The 21,413-nt window shown below is 36.8% G+C and overlaps 1 protein-coding gene across 1 annotated transcript in view; it reads left to right on the top strand.

The window, feature by feature from the left end:
* Positions 1-1,813: 1,813 nt before the first annotated feature.
* The window catches only part of LOC128548201 (E3 ubiquitin-protein ligase MIB2-like), a 75,561-nt gene continuing 55,961 nt past the window's right edge, over positions 1,814-21,413 (top strand). Inside the window, exon 1 of the mRNA XM_053522650.1 lies at positions 1,814-2,025. Within this exon, the coding sequence (XP_053378625.1) occupies positions 1,824-2,025 (202 nt within the window). The 5' untranslated portion in view covers positions 1,814-1,823. The remainder of the gene's footprint in view (positions 2,026-21,413) is intronic.

The following is a 21,413-nucleotide window of genomic DNA, read 5'->3' as shown; positions in this document are numbered from 1 at the left end:
ACCCTAAAACCTTCACTGGACATGTCCTGAATCTAACTGTATATATACAACTTTTAGGAATACCCGATGTTCGAACATTGATGGCAAATGTAGGGAAAACTCATTTTCTGCCCAAAACGTACACAAGGTAAGATTTTCAATACGGGCTTTGTGTTAAAATGATGTAATAACTCGTATTAAAATGAAATCAGTTAGTCAATTTATCAATAATACTAGAAAAAATGTAAATTTTTGTATCGCTTTTATTTAGAATCGAAAGTAGGATAACTACGTAGATCATACTTTATTAGTTATGTATGGGTGTCTGTTTTCGTGCATAACATAATTTGATAGCAACAACAAGTTAAAGTTATTAAATATTGATCTCAATTTGAAAGATACTTTGATTTTGATGGTTTGAGAGTTCAATTTATAGATTCGTCTGCCGATTAGGGAAATTAGCCGGACATCAGCATGATTTACTTTGCCTTTTTTTATGTAAGAACAACTATCGTATTGAATAGCCGAACCTTATTTCTATTGTTTTGATAAGGAATGTCTTTAAACCATATTTAGAGCCCGCCCTCTTCGATCAGTAGGGAGAGTTATGTCTACGGATCACGCGGTCGCAAGTTAGATCTTCGAGCGGGGCGTATGTTCATCGTGACGATTTGATGAAAGACATCGTGTTTGAAATCATTCGTCCTCATTCGTCCTTCACCTCTGATAATTCATGTGCAGAAGTTGGCAGTTATTTGTGGAGAGCAGGTTTGTATTGGTTAACTGCCCGCCGTTACATGACTGAAATACAGTTGAAAAATGGCATTAAATCCAAAACAAACAAACAAATAAACCATGTTTAATTCATGTAATCAGTATAAGTAGATACTGTACTTCATTCTCAAATATATTCTGATACAACTTTTAACGTTAAATTAACTTCACAGTGATTGGTCAAATCACGGCGGGTAGTGAACATATCGGCTTTATGTCCAGCCGCAGAGTACCTGTGACTTGATATGTGTTACAATCGTTTCGGACTAAGCCCTTGGAAAGAAAGTTGTTTGAAATTGGATTTGTTTTATTTGCCTTTCAACCATATTATTTGTTTGCTATGTATTGTATTCCGAAAATATGTAATAGAGAATATAATATTATATATACCCGAAGGAATGAGAGGGAATAATTTTGATTATTGACTGGCGAGCCATTCAGCAAGTGTTTTATTATATGACATAAGAAATGAATTTATTTTTTGTTCAACATTTATCCTGCAAAAATTAGTAAACAACTGTGGACCAGAGATTTATATAATGAATTATTTATGTAAACAGGTAATGTGGAAACAAATATTGCTCGCGTCATTGTTCTTCTCCCATCTTATTAGGTAAACTATCGTCACTATAAAATACCTCATTTATGTATGACCCATATTTATTGATGTAAGACTCTAAATGTATCTTTTAATGATATATGCCAGTACTATTAGTTTTTTTTATAATTAAGATTAGAAAATGTAAACCTGCTTTTGTTCCGCTTGAGTCTGCTTTAAAATAGGTAAAAGGTTAATATGTGCTTTCTTTAAGCTATCGTTGAACTGTTTTGAGTTACCTGAATGTAACATTTCGTGTATGTATGTGGTGTTGGGATCGGGGATGTTTGGAGAAGAAGATGTATGTTGGGGGATGATGGATGGGGGGCGATGCCTCACACAAAAGAATTATTACTTAAAGAAATGGAACTTTACTTGCTTATTTGGTTGAAATGGAACTCTCACAGCTAATCCAACGACTGCTAAGTTTCAAAAAGTCGTTATTTTCAGTCTAAATGACGCTTAATCTACAATGAAACCTGGTATTCGAGTCATTCGAGGTCCAGACTGGCGTCTGGGAGACCAAGATGGCGGCCCTGGTTACCTTGGGACTGTTGTAAATATTTACCAAAACAACAGTGTGCTTGTAAAATGGGATATAGGAACGGAGACGGTCTGCAGGGCGGGACTAGACGGAGCCTTCGATCTATTGCTTTATGATAATGCTCAAATAGGTAAGGATCGAACAGATAATAATTACCTCTATGTTTTGTTCTAAACTGTCATTTGCTTTAATGTATTATTCCTTTTCAGACTTCATAAATAATCTATTTAATCATTGCTTTAGGTAAAATTAAAAAGTGTTCAATTAAAGCATATTTATTTGCTATCAATAAGAATTAATTTAGCTCTAAAGGACATTTGAAAGTATCAAATGTTAAAAATCTGTTAAAATATGGACATAGAAAGATCTATAGTTTGACACGTTCTAGATATGACTAATATTCCACGTGTTTCAAACATTTAAAGTTAATTCGGTTAAGTTCTATGCAGAATGAATAAAGAGACTGTTTCGTCAGACTTAGCTATTATTTATCAAATACAGCAATCCTTACTTTTTTAATAAATCATCTATTGCATTTAACGGAAGATATTTCTTCCAATGGCACGTACGAAAACGTTCATTATCAAGAGCTTTGTTAGCTTAAAATGATAGATGGTAAGGCAGCAACTTGCACATTTAAACCGTTTCTATTCTGCGGGCTAAAGATATTCAAGTTTATATACCTTACATAATTAAACAAGCCTTTATCCTGACTATCTCTATGGTACGCGTGTATTTGTATTAAAACATTATATCAGATACATTTGGTACGATTTTGGATCATAGAATGAAATGATATACCAAATCACACTTCTGAAAAGAGAAAAGAATAATTTGTTGGCAATTTGTTTCTATTCTTTCAAATATTAACGTGATTGAAAGTAAGAATTGTTGTATTTGATAAATAATACCTTTTTATATACAAAGTCATGTATCATTACAGTAGGCAAAATGGCCATATTTATTTATATCTTATAGCACTAACTGCGATTTTTCGCATGTATTTGTGACATTTCAACTGATAAGCATCTGTGTGATAAAAGTGATTGTATTGATTTAATTGAGGAAATTATATTTACAAGAAATCAGAAATATTTGATTAAGTAGTCTCACCCAAAATTAAAAGAAAGCAACGAAAAGAAATATATCAAACTTTACAACATGTTCTGCCAGAAGGTTAACTTCAGCAGTATTTCATAATAATATGTATGCAAATAAAAAGATTTACTAGGACGTTTTTCATCTGTAAAATAAAAGCTTTTCTAAAATTGTACGAAACCAATATCTTCGGAAAATAACATAAAATACATTTTGAATTGTGGCAAACACTTAGAACAATATTTTCTCGATAACAAGAGGGCCAAGATGGCCCTAGGTTGCTCACCTGAGAAACACATCAAAACAGTGTTTACATGTTTCCCAGATGACCCATATTTGAACAGGCCTAGATTTCATCAAGGCAATCATTCTGACTGAAAGTAATGAAAATCCAGTTTAAAATGCATCCCCTACTGCATACACAAGAGGTTTCTTTAATTTGACCTGTAAACCTCTTTTCTTATCCTAGATTACCCTTATTCGACCTCGATCTTGATTTCATCCAAACAAACATTCTGATCAAATTTAGATAAGAACCGGTGTAAAATGCAACCCCCTTTTGCATACATAAGTTTTTTATTTGATTTGACATATTGACCTAGATTCTGACCCAGGACGACCCATATTCGGATTTGACTTAGGTTTTATCAAGGCAATTATTCTGACTAAAATTCATGAAGATCAATCGAAACATACCTTTATTTCATACACAATGTTTTTGTTTGATTTGACCTAGTGACCTAGCTTTTACCCAAGATGACTTTTTTTCGATATATTTTAGATTTCATTAAGGTTATTATTCTGACCAAAAAGCATTAAGATCAGTTGAAAAATACAGCCTCTATCGCATACATAAGGTTTTTCTTTGACTTGATCTAGTGACCTAGCTTTTAATTCGTGATAACCCATATTAAAATTCTTTCTGAATTTAATGTAATTATATGAATCTCCTGTGTAAAATGCAGCCCCTATTACACAATGTTTTTTTCTTTAATTCGACCTGGTGACCTAGTTTTCACTCCATATGAACCACAATTAAATTTGATCTAGATTTCATACAGACAAACATTAACATCAAAGTTCATGAAGATTTGGTGTAAAATGCAGTCCCTGGGAAAACTTGCATACAATTTTTTACTTTGATATGAGCTAGTGACCTAGTTATTACTCCAAGATAATCCTTATTCGATCAGAATCATTCTGACAAAATTGCATGAAGATCAGTTGAAAAATACACCCTCTTTTGCATACACAAACCAAATATTGACAGACGACACACGACCGATGACGGACGCCGGACATCGAGCGATCGGACAATCTCACCTGAGCAAAGTTATGTCGTAGTCCTAAATTACGCTGGGTTTTGTCTGCTCATACGAGTGCGAGACTCGGGTCAAGGGATTACGGGTCTGGAAATACACAAATATGCGCCAATATAATGAAGTATTTGTCAGCGACATAATCTGTGGCCTTCGCCATCAATAGTCCACTCCAAGTGCGCGTGCGTTGTGTAAATTAGCCGGGAAATGTAAAATTAGAAGAGAGGCCCATCCATGTGGTCAGTTATCATAGTTAGTGAATTATGAATGAGTGATGTGGGTAAAGACTGGTCTATTGGATATGGTTTATATGAGGTGTATTGGGTAAATAATAATGCTTAAACATAACAAAATACTACAATCAGACTACGGAAGACGATTACGTACCAGTTAAAATTATATGACTACGGAGGACAATACGGGACATACATATCATAAACATACAGAAAACATAAACTTCGGACAGTGTATACTTGACCCTGCGACATCCTCCTCCTCACAGGGAAATGTCGTCCCGACTTTTTAAATATCAATTAATACGTATTAAATTCACCGCAAGGCTTATGACAATTACAACGAATATATACAAAACTCAAATCCAGTTAATGATTCAAATAACTATGTATACCTGAAGGTATGTACAGTCTAAAACTCTGTTAATGTCTTTCACAACATCGCAATGACTACTGTAAACATAGAAACGTTCGCGAACACTACATTTCGCGTTTTATAACGACAGACGATTTAGCGGCTACAAAGATTCGTGGAATATGCCGGTCGCGAAATACGCTAAAACTTAATAGCTTAAACAAATAACAAATGGTCGCGGTAATTGGTTACTTATGCTTAACACATTTTTAATTTACCCTACTTTGTGATCGTGAGTGAAATTTACGTTCCATAATATACCGTTTGTAATCCAAATCACTGTATAGTTGTACAAGAAAGCAAACCAATATGTCTATACGGATTTTTTTGTGATCAATTTTGTTTAGGTAACAGTGTTTTAACAATAACATTTATTTCTCATACGGTAACATAGCTAAGCTCAAACCAATATTTTTCTATTGTCAGTGTTTAACATATTTACCTATTTCCGCTAAAATAAAATGTTTGCATATTATCCCATAGTTCGAACGCAGTATAGGAAATTTCGCTATACCGGACCTTAATATTTACACATCGTAACCAGTGGTATTTAAACATGTGATTTTCATATCGGAGTACATGTATACCAATTTTATATGTACATCTGGGTTTTCTACAAATCTTATTCGAATCTCAGATGGTATCAAGAACTTTAAATCGTTTTTTTTTTCTTCACCTTTTTTCATTGTACATAAAATATATACAGGTTACATTGTTGCACAAGAACAAAAATCGCAACAGCCTATTCCGATTCCGCTACCATACACTGAAGTTTTCGGATTAATAAAACGACAATTTACAGGCGATCAGGACTTAGATTTTTATTTTCTTTATACAGTGACTGTTTGAGACGTATAGATATCGAAGTAAGTGTGGCTGGTATGCCATCCGATCTGATAGTTATAGAAGAAAAAAGTGTGTCATAGTGTACAGCGTATAACAGCGACCAGGATATCATTGCAATACCGGGATTTTGGCAATGTTCACTCTCATTTCTAATTAGAAGTGACTTAGAAACTTCTATTTCAGCTTAGGTGGTAGTTTATGCGCAAATGAGCAATAAATTATATAGTTTCGCATTATTTTAAATTTTCGTATGTACAAAAAAGATGATTTAAAAAGTTGTCCAATCGGATTTATCCTATTTCCAATCGGATATATGGTGTCCGATTGGAATTTTTGAAAATCAAATCAGATTTATTTCCCGTGCTGGCTCTTTAACCGGGCTGAAATATTGTTTGTTCAAAGTGTGTAAAAACAATTGGGTATTGTATATATTGTATATTAAAACGTAATTTATATCAAAGAGCGGTCTCCTGAAAACTTTCCAAAAATCCAATGGGATTTTTTTTCCAACAGTTTTTAATGGAAAAATATCCGCCCGGACGAATTTACGATTGGAAAAAAATCCGGTTGGGTTTTTCTCTAATCTAAAAGCTGGAAAAAGGTCCAATTGGAGTATTGTATTGAAAACGTTATTTTTTATTGCTTTTTTGTTCGTATAACAAAATCGTGGTGTGTGACGAAAATTATCTTTATATACGAGGACTATCCAGAAAATCGCGAACTTTTCTTATTATTTCGAAAATAAGCGACGTGTAAATTAATTATTTTTAACTGTTGGTATTTCAATGTATACTCGACAGGACTTTATTGTCTTATTTTGATATTATCCTGAATGTTAATCTTATAAATTGAATTATCTTCGTTCAAATTAATTTAGACGACGATGTCTATCAAAAGATACCAAATCTCCAGGTATCATGCCATCCAGTTAATTGTGTAGTGTGTCATACAAATCTAATGTCCTAGTGTCTATTCAGAAACGGAACATGGTGTATACAACATTCACAACAACTAAAGGTGTTTGTTTTTACACTTTTATGGACAGTTACGTACACCTGTCTCTGGTTTGACACTTAATTGTTAAATAAGGCCAAAATAATTAATAACTACAACAGAAACTCATGACGTTATGTGACAGTAACCCTATTAAATCAATAGCTTGTATCTTCAAAGTAAGTGATTTCGAGTATTTTTTTTTTATTTAAACGACTTCAAACAGTCACTATTTGCAGTCTTAATTTTCATTAGTTGTGATTAAACTCTGGAAATTGTGGCTTGTATACATTTGTAATAAAATGGCATGCGGAATATAACCGCCTGATCTCATTTGGAAAATTTGCGGATACTAAGTTAATTATCACGGTTTTATTTTTCAAGTAGAAACGGAGTAGCACATTAAGTAAGACCTCTTCCTGTTATTTGGTATAACTATATTTTATTATTGTTGAATGTACAAATTTTGTTCCTATTTCAATACCAAATACTGCCATCTTAAACAAATCATGAACTAATCCCTTATCTACTGGTATATTTAAGAAACACATTTTCAACATTTTATCGTATTTCACAGCGGTACGTGTGTTGATTATAATTGCATGCATACTAGTACATTATATTTCGATAAAAAGTTAGACGAGGATGACTGCTGTTTATTAGCTCCGATATATGTTGATTTAAAAGACAAATGAAAAATAAGCTCTGAAGCTACAGCCGTCGAATACGCCCATTCTCTTTGGTTCAATTTGTTTCCCTCCCAAGGGGATTTCCTGGTCGCATGAACGACAAGAGAAAAAAATCTCGCCGGTCCTTAAAACAACGAATGCTCCGTGAGCTTTAAAAAACCAAAACTTCCAGCCTTTACTGATTTCTATTCTGTCCTGTTTAGACAAGAAAGCAAATATTTCTTGAATTATATTTTTTTCTTCATAAACCGACCGCTTAGCTCAGTAGGTAGAGCGTCGGTCTACGGATCGCGGGGTCGCGAGTTCGATCCTTGGGCGGGGCGTGTGTTCTCCGTGACTATTTAATAAATGACATTGTGTCTGAAATCATTACTCCTCCACCTCTGATTCATGTGGCGAAGTTGGCAGTTACTTCCGGAGAACAGGTTTGTACTGGTACAGAATTCAGGAACACTGGTTAGGTTAATTGCCCGCCTTTACATAACTAAAATACTGTTGAAAAACGGCGTTAAACCCAGAACAAACAAACAATCTTCTTTCATTGTTGATAAACACAAATTTTGAAATGTTTATCCGAATTAATATCGCGAAAATACGAGTATATTATTTGTAGCTAAGTCCGGTGAAAATCACTGTACGCCGGATAGACCGGGACAGTGCCGAGAAATCAGACTAACACCTAATCAGACTTGTCAGTGAAGTGAAATGAAGGGGTCCATGTGTAGCTGCACTCATTTTAGAAAGCTAATATAAATACTAAATAATTAGATACTCAGCAACGCAATCTGCTACCGAAAGTATAAGACTAAAACTACGATAAACAGTGTGGCAACGTTAAATGTCGCAACGCATCTAAATGTCGCAACTACCGTTAAATGTCGCAAGGTTGACGTTAAATGTCGCAACCACCGCTATATGTCGCACTTTCTATTTGACACTATGACTATCAATTCCTTGTGTATATTTACTTTTTTGAGAGAAGAAAAATTAACAGGTTTATGTAGTTTTATTAACAAATAATTATCATAATGATAAGTGTTGTTAGGTATAGCAACAAGCGGGCCTTGTTGGCCTTAGATCACTCACCTGAGTTCCACACTTTGCTTGAACAGTCACGCAAGAAAAATATTTATTATTTTGTAATAGGGCCAGTGTTTTAGGACAGAAATATTCTGAGGTTTCTTCTAACTAAATACGATTTGGTAATGATGTTGTATGTTTGTGGGGGTTGGGTATGGGTGGGGGGCCAGCATTTCATACCTGTACATAAAAAAGTTTCCCGCAAATACGGATAGAGGAACCTCGTACCTACCCACGTCGCCGGTTACGCTTTTGTTTTAAACTGGTGCCCCCTCACTCCTCCTCCATTAACAATTTCTGGCCCACGGGTTGTTGTGTAACGAATGTCAGGTCGACTCAAGACAAACATGCGATACAACGCGCGACAATACGCAGCGCGAGCTTAATATCTCATAAGCTAAACATGACTCTATAGAATTACATAGTTCAGACTTGAAATAAATTTAGTACTGTGGCGAGTACTAAGTTAGTGCTCAAACCAATCTTAGCTCTAAGTTGTAAAGACCTTTAGATCCAATTATGTAAATGTACATGAGGGTACATTCAAGACAAGACACATAAGATTACAGCGGCACACGAAGTGTTATGAGTTATTAGTGGTTCTTTGTTTGGTATAACCTGGTCCATTATTAACTTCTGTGTAAGTTAAATGCACCAAAAGTATGACGTCATGAACACGGAAAATGTGATGAGGGATGAAAACAATACCAATAATTGTTTATTTAAAAGAAGCTGACGTCAAAATGCACGGAACAACGTGCTGTCATTAGGTTTTGTGCTCAAATAGGAAAGACACTGACAGGCAAGCGTACTTCTCTTTAATTTCCACCAAAAGCATCAAAACGGGGACATATTGATGAAACGTGCGTTTAAATAACTATCCACGATGCATAGTACAGGCCTTTTGTCTGCTCTGATCAGCGCGAAATCATGTCTGAACAATGGTGTTTATGTGTATCTTGACCTAGTATACGAGCATATACCTTTTTATGAATATAAAATGCATTCAGTCGGAAAGGAAATGCTTTGAAAAGGTACCATCACTATATTGTCGTTTAAAGTAATCCGTGTATTTAACATGATAACCAAATATCACGGTTATGTTTTATAGATATTGCATTCATGAGAGGGTAATTAAGGAAAATGTTTACCGCGAGATAGTAATACCTACCGAGACGTTTTCGAAGCAATGTGACAGGTTTAGCCAAGACCTTTTACATGTACATACCATTGACTCCTATGTTTATGCGCGTACTTCAACGTTGTGTAGGCTAAATGCCAAATCCAATTTCTAAGTTTTCTCATTTCAATTACTGTTTACGCCCAGCTAACTGATAGTGACACTTTCCACTCTTAAGCGTTTTTCACGCCGTTATGGAAGGTGTGAAAACTTAGACAATACAAATATTCTTAAAATCGCAACTAAAACAAGTTGTAAACAGGCTTGAAGGGCATAACAATACATTCGTAGTAGCGCATTTTTTCGTAAAATTGCTTTTTCGTAAAAACGCGACTTTGTAACATAGAAATAAGAAGGAATGCAGCCGGGACCACAACACTCTTTCGTAGTATACCGGTATTTCGTTAAATTGCGATTCGTAGCACCGCGAATGCACGTTAATAAGAAATTTCTACATTATTAAACATCTCAGTTAATAAAAAAGATCATGTAAAACTTTTCAGATGCTAAGCAAGATTTTATTACCGGCTCAGAAAATAAACGGCAAATCGCAGCATTCTTGTCATGTACAATGAAAACTATAAACTTTCGCATCATGGTAGCTGGCTGGTTCGCGGCTACAAAACTCGCGGATACACATCAACCACGAAAGTCGCTAAATTAAATAGCGCGAAACCATTTCTAGGTTTACCGTAGTTATGTTTCCATATGAGCATCAAGCCTAAAATGCTCATAAGTCTAATACCTTTCATTTAATCAAAAATTGAAACAATCAGAAAGGTATTATTGATGCACTATAAAGAGTAACATCGATATTTTTCACAGATGTTACTTAAATCTGTAAAACGAATGTCAACAATATCTGTGCACAATTAGAATGGAACCTTAGGTTTTCCATTTGTACGTCATGAGGACCTTGTAATCACGAAAATCATGTCATCACCATCAAAATTATATTTGATGAAATTATTCCGCCTGTACGACAATTTCAATTTGTTTTAAGTGATGTATTTCTATCTATATATAGCACACGTTTGCAACAATATTTTGTTCGCAAACACTTTCAAACTATCACAATGGTCTAAATCGCTTACTGTCATTTACTGTCATGCGTATTCCGAGGATACTGTACCCTCTACAAGTTATCTTTTAATCATCTTTAAAACAATACAACTCTCACACTGTAATAAGGTTACTAACTTCACCATATCCACCAAGCTTATCATACAAGGAAAAATTCTGTACATTTAAAATGATCATAGTGTGCAATGCACACTATACTGAAATGAATCTAAAACAACACTGTCAAACATATTGTAATTTTATCTGACTCTCTAACCCAATCTGTAGATGTTTACCATTTTTGGCGGCTTTCTGTTTCGAACAGTTCTAAAAGGATAAAATGGTGCAGCATAAGGGTTTAGTGCTGACTTCCTCCTGGCTCGGATGACATACTTCTCGGAAGAAGTTAGTGAAGAAGAAGCCCCTTCCGAACGAAATCATCATTTATTCCGCTTGTATGTCTTCTTATGATTTAGTGTTGCTTCGGCTGTCCTCTCATTCTTGATATTGTCTGCCATTAACTCAAAGATACTCTCATCATCAATTGCTCCATCTTGAATTTTATTATCTTTTTCTGTTATTGCCACACTCGCTTCAATCGCCCCTGGGTGTTCTTCATACTTCTTAAGCAATTTTATATGGAACGTTCTTGTTCTGTCGCCGACTCTTATTCTGTAATTAATTCTGTTGATCACCTCGACAACTTCATAAGGTCCTTCCCATTGTGACATCATCTTGTTCTTATATGTCGGAAGTAGAAGCAGAACATTGTCGCCAATTTGTAACACTCGCTTACGAGCTTTCTTGTCGTAATAATGTTTGTATGTCTTCTGAGCTCTGTTCAGATTTTCCTTTGCTATCTTGCACGTTTCTTCTAACCGTTCATTAAAGTTGAGTACATATTGATATGTGTTCTATGTCCCAGGATTTTCTTTCACTGCTCATATCTCTTTTAAAACATCCATTGGTCCATGCACTGTTCTTCCATATGAAAGTTCAAATTGAGTGGATCCTGTACTGGATTGTGGCACTTCTCCATGTACGCGAACAATACTGCTGAGAGGTATCGATCCCAATCTTTAGGTCTTTTCTGGCACATCTTTTTCAACAAGGTTTTCAGAACTCCATTCATGCGCTCACATAATCCGTTGTATGGCGAGGTGAAGAGTTGCTTCACTGATATAAGGCGGCTTACTTCTTTTATAAGGTCAGATGTAAACTGGCTGCCTCTGTCACTTAAAATTTCAGACCTACTCTGGAAAATATGTCAAGTAGTGCCTCTGCTAATCTTTCTGTATCAATTCTTGGTAATGACACTGCGTCTGGATATCGAGTAACATAGGTAATCCACAACTGTTGATATATATGTTTCCCCTGTCAGAAACAGGTGTTATCGGTCCTATCAAACCTATGGCAACTCTGTGGAAGGGTTCGTCTATTACTGACATGTCTCTTAAAGGAACCTTTTTCACTCGGCCTTTCGGAATAGTCTTCTGGTATGTGTCACAAGATCGGCAAGACCGTCCATCTTCACTAGTAATCCCTGGCCAATAGAAACTGGACTTTATCCTGTCTTCTGTTTTCTTTGTTGATAAAAGTCCTCGAACAATAGATTCGTGTGCAAATTCCGTAACATTGTTCCGCAGGTTTAATGGAACGACAATCTGTTTAGCTTCATAATCATAGGGGCATTTTGTCTGAATGTATATCCTATTTAACACTCCGCTTCTTTTGGCATATTTGTATTTAGCACCTCCACTGGTTTCGTACATGTCTTCTTTCTTTGCTAAATCCGATAATTTCTGCAAAGTTTCATCTTCTTTCTGTGATGTTTTTATTGTCTCCACATTAACTTCGGTCTCATAAGAAGGTTTTAGAACATTCAATGCTTTCAATGGTAACTCTACTTTTCTGCACTGCTCTGTCGTCATGACAGCAGCTAATGATTACTCTCATTCTTCTTTATCCATTCAGGATCTGGTTTGTCGAGTACACTAGGAATATTTTCGATGATTAATTCACAAATCAATGATTTTGGTACCATTGCCTCAAGTTCCCCAATGTAAAATTGTGTGTCAACCCACATCTTTGCCTTAGGCACAACTTTGGTATCCCCGTCAATAGTGATCATGAATATTTGCCTAGAAACAGTTCTACAATCACTAACTCTCGTCTGACAGCAGATAATTCGCATCCAGTGTCCCTCGACGCTTTCACCTTTTTGGTTCCTATAAATCCTCTCTATATCTCTAAGTGCCTCTCTCCTTCTAACAGATCAAAGATACAAACTCCTGCTAGATTTGGTACTGATTCCCCACTTACTAACTTCAATTTATCGTCCTCTGTGTTGTTTTTTCAATGGGTTGTTTTCCTCTTCCATTTGAACAAACAGCGCTGCTACCTTCTGTTCACTCTTTGAATGAACTGATCTCATCTGTTTACAATCTCTGGCTATATGTCCGGATTTATGGCAAATAAAGCAACTCTTCGGTACTGGAACCTTGCTGCCTTGTCTACAGCCTCGCGCTAAATCACTCGCTTTATTACAAACAAAGCAGACCTTCCGCAACCTACACTTCTCATCAAGATCACTACTACCGGCTTTGTGCTTCCTTTTTGGTAAGAGGTTTTTCGACATTGATGATGGTATTCCTTTAAAGTTTCGTAAGTGACAATACTGGAGGTTTATTTCTAAATTAATTTATTTTCTTTTTTATTTCTAATCAATTTAACATATAACTACAGAAAGCGCGAACCGTATAGACAGACGCCATTTTGACTTCACGCGAATAAAAATTATAGCAAACACAAAATGGCGACAAATCGTGTTTGTTTTAAGAAATAAATTGGCTATTTTTGACAACTGGAGAAACTTCAGTAGAATTGTCCTTGTGCGAATCTGTGACCAAAGATTCTAAACTAGGGCCAGAAGAATGTATAGATGGATGATCAGTAGGACAGGAAGTTTTAGGTTTATGGAGAGGAAGTCCTATAAAAGGCAGGAGAAAGTTCCTAACAACTGTTTTTGGTGTTCATTTTTCACTACAAACACAGATTCATCAGAATTTGGATGAGATTGAACTATATAAACATCTTTGTTCTATTTATCAGCGAGCTTGTTCCTGCCTTTGAGACCCACATTTCTCACAAAAACTCGATCACCTGCCCCAGTCTTTGCTTCTTGAACCCGAAGGTCATAACGACACTTGTGTCGGCGGGCTTGCCGTTTAGATTCATTGGAGGCTACCTTGTAGGCAAAGTTCAAGCGTGTCTGCAAGTCTCGAACATAGTTGGAATGACTCGATCATTTTCCAGGATCATCGGGCTTGATGCCAAGGAAGGCATCGATGGCAAAGCGTGAATGCCTACCGAACATAAGAAACTGAGGTGTAAGCCTCGTGCTTTCATGTCGGGTAGAATTGTAGGCATGCGCTAATACCGGTACATGTGCATTCCAGTTAGACATTTTGGAGTCGTCCAATGTCCGAACATGTTCAAGAGGGTTTAATTAAACCGCTCAGGCATGCTATAACCTTGTAGATGATAGGGAGTAGTCCTACTTTTCTCCACATTGGTCAGCTTACACAGTTCCTTGATGACGGCACTTTCGAAGTTTCGTCCTTGGTCGCTGTGTGAGCGGTTTGGGAAGCCGTGATGGCAGACAAATTGTTCAAAGAGAATCTTAGCCGTATTATTAGCTGTTTGATTTCTAGTTGGAATGGCTTAACCAAAACGAGTGAAATGGTGTGTAATGACCAGAATGTGCTCATACCCACATCAAGCGACAAAAAGTTCATACAGACAAGTTCAAGGGGAAAAGTAGATTGCTCAGAAACGAGAGGGATGGTTTTCCCTACTGAAGTCTTACGACGCACACATCTAGGGGCACTCGCGGACTGGCTTGTCAAACAAACTTGTCTAATCCTGGCCAGAAAAACCTGTGTTTTATCATAGAGACTTGTAAATATGATGTCATAGAACATACTAGGCAAAGCAGGCTGGACCACAAGATTTCCACAAAAAGAATATTTTCTGTACAAAATACCGTCTTTGATGAAAAGGGTAGTCCACTCTTGCAAATACTGCCTGACAGAATCTGTTTCCATGCAGCTCTAACGACTTGTAAGTTTGTGACCAGACTGGACTATACTGACCAATCGTGATATATATATGTCCTTAGACTGTTCGACCTGCCAGTCTATATAACTAAGATAAGACCCAACATAAACGTTTTCAGCAGGAGAGGTATCATGCACCTTTTGAGAAACAAAAATACACCCAACTGCAGGAAGTTCACAGACATCAGCAAGAGTAATTTGAAACAAAGCCTTCAGAACATCGGGGGTAAAGAATCTTGGTTTCTCCACTGCTAGTCTCTTCAAACCTGGTAATCGGGATAAGACATCAGCATCCACATTGCTTATTCCAGACCGATACTGAAAAGAGAACAAAAAGCAGAAAAAGATGTCAACCAACGATAAGACTGAGCATCAAGCTAAGCAGAAGTGAAGACATATGTAAGAGAATCATTGTCGGTGCGGACCAGGAATTGGTTTCCATATAGGTAATTATGGAATTTGTCTATCATTTCCCTTTTCAAAGAAAGAAAATCGAGCTTATGGGGGGAGTAATTCCGTTCGATCGGTCTCAACCTCTTACTGGCATAAGAGACAACCATTTCAAATACCGTCGACCTTCTGATAAAGGACTGCTCTAAGATCAAGACTACCAGCATCGATGTTAAAGAAAGGCTGAGAAAAAATGGCATATGTAAGAATAGGTGCTGAAGTGAGCTTTCCAATGATGATCTCAAAAGCTTCTTGTTGTTTTGGACCCCAATGCCAAAGAGTTGAAGGTTAATCACACATCTATAATATCCTGCGACACCAAGAAAGGAACGAAGGTCTTTGATAAATCTCGGAACTTGCAAGAGATCATTTCAGGATTAGTTATCACACCGTCCTTACTGAAAACGTGACCTATATACTTCACTTCTAGCTGAAAAAATCACACTTGGAACCTTTGAGTTTCAGTCTAGTGTAAACAGATTCAAGTCTCTGAAAATAATTTTCAGCAGTATCACTGAAAATAATGATATCATCCAAATAGGTGAGAAATTATTTCAAGTTAAGCTCACCTATACAACGCTACATCAACCTCTGAAAGGTTGCAGAGGCATTTGGGAGCGCAATGCCATCCATTTACATTCAAAGAAACCGAGGAAAACTGCTGAAAAAGCTGTTTTGGGTTTGTCAGATTCTCGAAATGGGACTTAATAATACTGTGATCGGAGATCTTTTTTTGTGAAATACTTAGAGCCAGCGAGAGAATCGATAATCTCATCAATGCGCTGGGGGGGGGGGGGGGGGGGGGACAACAAAGCACTGACGTAGGGTTAACCACCTCTGGCCGTGCTGACAAGTTGCAAATCCTTACAAGGATTCTAGAAAAAGTTTTCCTCGGGCGAGCATTAACAACCCTTGGACACACGTTCAGATAATGTGACGAATCTAGTGTTTCAATAACACCAAATTTCATCTCACCAACGTTTTCCACCTTCCCGGTAACTGTACACATCTGATAGGACTGAATCGTGATAGGCTTACGAGTGTAAGTTTTCACCGGCACTGACTGCACATATGAAATATTAGAAAAAGCCTGCATCCAACAAAGGAGAACATGTTCCTGTGTAATGACAGAATGTAAATGTCTTATAACATTCGTGCCGACAATACCTGGAACTGTTGCTGAGTAAACTGTGTCTAGAAACTGTTAACACTGGCACGGTTATAGAACTTGAGTTCAAAGAAGCAACAAAAAATCAAGAAAAGCATAACCTATATAAAGGACCTTGGAATTATTTCAACTGTAATGTCAGGGGCAAAATCTTCTAAACCGAATATCTCAGGAGAAGGTTCTAGTGATTCGAAGAAAGATTCACACATGGCTCCAGTGTCAATCAACGTCTGACAATGATGGCGTTTAAAAACAATTTCAGACTGATTAGAGCGACCAACCAATAGAACAATAGTAGGGCCGTCTGCAAATTCTTGACCTTCTACTAGCCCTTTTTGGAAGGTCTGGGCTCGTTTAAATCTTCCTTGGGTGAAGATTCAGTGTCAGACTTTTTTTCTTCTCTTCCGGCTTTCCTGCATTCTGAAACTTGTTATGTGTGTGCCTGTTACCATAGCGCCGTCGCCAACTTTCACTGCTACCGTGGGAACTGTCACTCTTCTCGTTCTTCAGCTGGGCGAGTTCTTTCTCGACAATCTCAACTATGATGTAGTCCTTTTCACCTGAAGGGTTAATTCTTTCATCTTTTGAAGAATTTTACTCTCAACAGCAGACATATTTAAACTAGAGCTATCACTAAAGGTGATGAATGTACCCCCCGCATGCACTGACACAGTACATTGCAATTTGACGCACACAAGATTGCATAATTATGGACTGTATGTATATAGACTGTATGTATACAGTATAGAAAGAAAAAACAAAGTCCCATAACTATGCAAAATATTTATCTCAAAGAATGTAATAAGCAGCATGCACAACTAGGGTTGGTACATGTACTGATCACTTGTGTGAAGTTTCATTAAATTGTGTGTAAGGGTTTGGTAGATAAGGCACGCACAAGATTGCATATGCAGACTGTATGTACATAGTATGTTAACAAGAAACAAAGTCCCATAACTCTGCAATTTTTGTCGCTGAAAGAATCTAACATACCCCATGCACAACTACTGTTGTTACTGATCACTTGTGTGAAGTTTCATTAAATTGTGTCAAGGGGATGAGGAGAGATGGTGCGCACAAGATTGTGTCCATGTATATAGTATAGTAACAAAAAAACAAAGTCCCATAACTCTGCAATTTTTTTTTCTAAAAGAACCTAACATGCCCCATGCACAACTACTGTTGGTACTGATCACTTGTGTGAAGTTTCATTAAATTCTGTGAAGGGGATAAGGAGAGATGGTGCGCACAAGATTGCGTCTACGGACAGACGGCCAGACGGACAGACAGACAGACGGACAGACGGACAGACAACCTGAAACCAGTATACCCCCCCCCCCTTACAACTTTGATGTCGGGGGGTACAATAACAGGGTATTTCTGGAACAGGTTTTCTTTTGAGTACAGGGGACTGAAGGGACAGGAGAAAATCCAGTAACAGGGACAGGAGGGACAGAAAAAAAATGTAGCAGCAGGGACAAGAGGATATGTAGTAACAGGTGAAGCTGGTTTGTGTGCTTTGAAGTCATGTTCAATTTGTCGAAACTCTCTCCTAAGGATGTTAAAGTCTATAATGGACTCATATTAACGGGTGACATTCCTAAGCTCGTTGGGTTTTCGATTTTCGAAATATTTCTTCAGTTTTGGAAGAATTTTATTCTTGTAAAACTTCGCATTTAAGGATTTACCTTTAGGTACAACAGCCTGAATGGCAGGAACCTGAGTTGTGAAGAATATGGCATACATTACCTTCTTGACACTCATGGTCCGCTTTGAAATGCATGGTTTTGCCAGACCTTGTTGCCCATATTTTGTTCTGAATCTTTCGTTTGGGCCCAAAAAAGTGAACCCATGTCTCGTCACTATTGACGACATTTGCGAAAGACCGTGCATTGTAGTTTGGAAACTGTTTAAGCAACAATTTTGCGCATTTCACGCGTGCCTTTTTCTGCTCATCTGTCAACAGATGGGGAATCCATCCAGCACAGATCTTTCTTATTTTCAAATTACGTTTCAGAAGTGTAGGAGCTGCTCTTAATGAGAAACCAACCATACTAGCTATTTGCCTAGCGGTATATCATGCGTCAGTAGCAACTATTTTTTTCACTCTAGCAACCATCTTTGCAGACGTTGCTGTTTTCGGCCGACGGCCATGTGGTGCATCTTCTGTTGAAACTAACCCACATTTGAATTTCTTGAACCAACGAATAACTGTCGAAAACGATATTTCAGTATGCCCATAAACAGAACATATTTCATCAAAAATGTCTTTACACCCTATGCCAAGAATAAAACGATTCTCTTACTTATATAGGGCCGTATTTCAACTGCGTACGCTAACCTTCTTCCAACCATTTTTGTATTAGTATACACGAGTAGGCAATGTTTAGCGAGCGATAGACACAGGTAAAGTGAACGGATTTTAATGGGTGTTGTATCAATATAAAGCTAACATGTTCCTCTACCGATAATCTTAATTTCTTTGTGATTTTCGCATTACGTTCTAGAAGCATTCATATTTGAACAATCCTCGTAAAATACAAATTTTACAACATAATCTACATTGAACTAGTTTCCAGTGAATATGTTCTATACCAAAGCTTATCTGTTACACTGGTTAACTAACCTAACTATTTCAGATACACTCTACAAGCTGTATGATTATCATACGGGCATATGTACAGGGCATTCATTTATTTGGCTATGATCAATGTATGATATCTGGATATTGTTAGTTATATTTCTCACCGACAACCAAAAGAAAAGAATCAACAGAAGCCTGTCTTGTCATGCTTGTGTACAGACTGCCCAACACCTTGTGACTTGTGACCAATTTCACACAACACTGATACATGATACACACCTGAAAATGATTACAGAATGAAATGTAAATTGATCTCAAACACAAACAAGAGGGCCATGATGGCCCTATATCGCTCACCTGTTATCATTGCACTTGAGGACAAGAAGGTCCTCAGAAAAAATATCTAAGTCCAAAGGACAGGAACAACAAAGTAAGAAATTTAACCAAACAGAAAAACAAAATTCTTACAAGGTACAGATATGTCAAAATACACCTAAAAAATGGAGGTACCATGTTGTACCACAGAAAAGTGGTCTCGGGTTTTCCCTACGGCCAATAATAAAAAAGTTACTAAAAATAAGCTATTTATAGTAACGTAAAAGGGAAGTAATCAAAAAGAAAATTATTGTAAGTGAACAAAAGAAGGATCTGCCAAATAAATCTGTTGACATAAATGAAATTTCAGATCAGTATCTTCATTAGTTACGGAAATATACCCATTTTAATTTGAAATAAAGGGAGATCATTTGACATAAAATCAGTCCATATTACCTACCCTGATTGGCTCAGTCCAACTAATGACAATAATGAAATTTCAAATAAGTCCTATAAGTACTTACTGATATAAATCCATTTTGACTACAGTCAGGGAAGGTAATCAGATATAAAATAACTCTGGATACTACGACTGGATCTGATTTGTCATGATTTATTGTTGTTGAAGATATTTTGGAAGTCTGTATCAAATAAAACCATAAATGAAGTCTCTATATGGCTGCAAAAGCCAAAATAGCCAATTTCGGACCTTTAAGGGGCCATAACTCTGTAACCCATGAAGAAATCTGGCCAGTTCAAAAAAGGAACCAAGATCTTGTGGTGATACAAGTTGTGTGCAAGTTTGGTTAAAATCAAATCATAAATGAAGTTGCTATTGTGCAGACAAGGTCAAAATAGCTAATTTTGGTCCTTTCAGGGGCCATAACTCTGGAACCCAATAGGGGATCTGGCCGGTTCGACAAAGGAACTGAGATCTTATGGCAACACAAGTTTTGTGCAAGTTTGATTAAATTTAAATCATAAATGAAGCTGCTATTGTGCAGACAAGGTCAAAATAGCTAATTCTGGCCCTTTCAGGGGCCATAACTCTAGAACCCATAATGGAATCTAGCCAGTTCAAGAAAGGAACCAAGCTCTTATAGCGATACAAGTTGTGTGCAAGTTTGGTTAAAATAAAATCATAAATGAAGCTGCTATTGTGCAGACAAGGTCAAAATAGCTAATTCTGGCCCTTTCAGGGGCCATAACTCTGGAACCCATCATGGAATCTGGCCAGTTCAAAAAAGGAACCAAGATCTTATGGTGATACAAGTTGTGTGCAAGTTTGGTTAAAATTAAATCATTAATGAAACCACTATCGTGCAGACAAGAAATTGTTGACGGACGGTGAGCTAAAAACATACATGTAAACAACAATAAAATTCTTATGCAATTCTAAATAACTCTCTCAAATCCTCAATGTTTATTTGCAGTTTATTTTCAAAGCACTATCCATTCACTGAAGTTTTAAATCATTGGTTGACACTAGTGACAGCTGTCATCCTGAGAAATAATGTAGGCCACACATGTATATATGTAGGTTCAATGTGTAATGTCTTTACACACTTTCAAACTCCACCATTTCACTGGTAACATGCATAGCTATGGTTATATTCATTTTAAAATAATATTATCTTTCATTGTTTAGGCCTATCTATTACCAAATTTAATCCAGAAGCTTTATTTTACACAGTGTATACATTCACCCGTTTTGTTTTGATACTTATAAATTGCGGGAAATCTCCTGTGTAAACTGTACAGTACAGTGACGTTACTCGGAAAATACCACTCCTGGTCGTCCTCGTACTTCCTTGGCTGCCCAAGTCCCATGTTGGGTGCCATTTGTCGCAGTCCTAAATTACGCTAGGTTTTGTCTGCTCATATGAGTTTGAGACTCGGATCAAGGGATTACGGGGCTGGAAATACACAAATATGCGCTAATAAATAATGTATTTTTCAGCAACAAAA

This window comes from Mercenaria mercenaria, chromosome 14, assembly GCF_021730395.1.
Source record: "Mercenaria mercenaria strain notata chromosome 14, MADL_Memer_1, whole genome shotgun sequence".
NCBI classification, from domain to species: Eukaryota; Metazoa; Mollusca; class Bivalvia; order Venerida; family Veneridae; genus Mercenaria; species Mercenaria mercenaria.
Note: the sequence above shows the minus strand (reverse complement) of the source record. Positions and strands in the feature narration are given on the sequence as shown.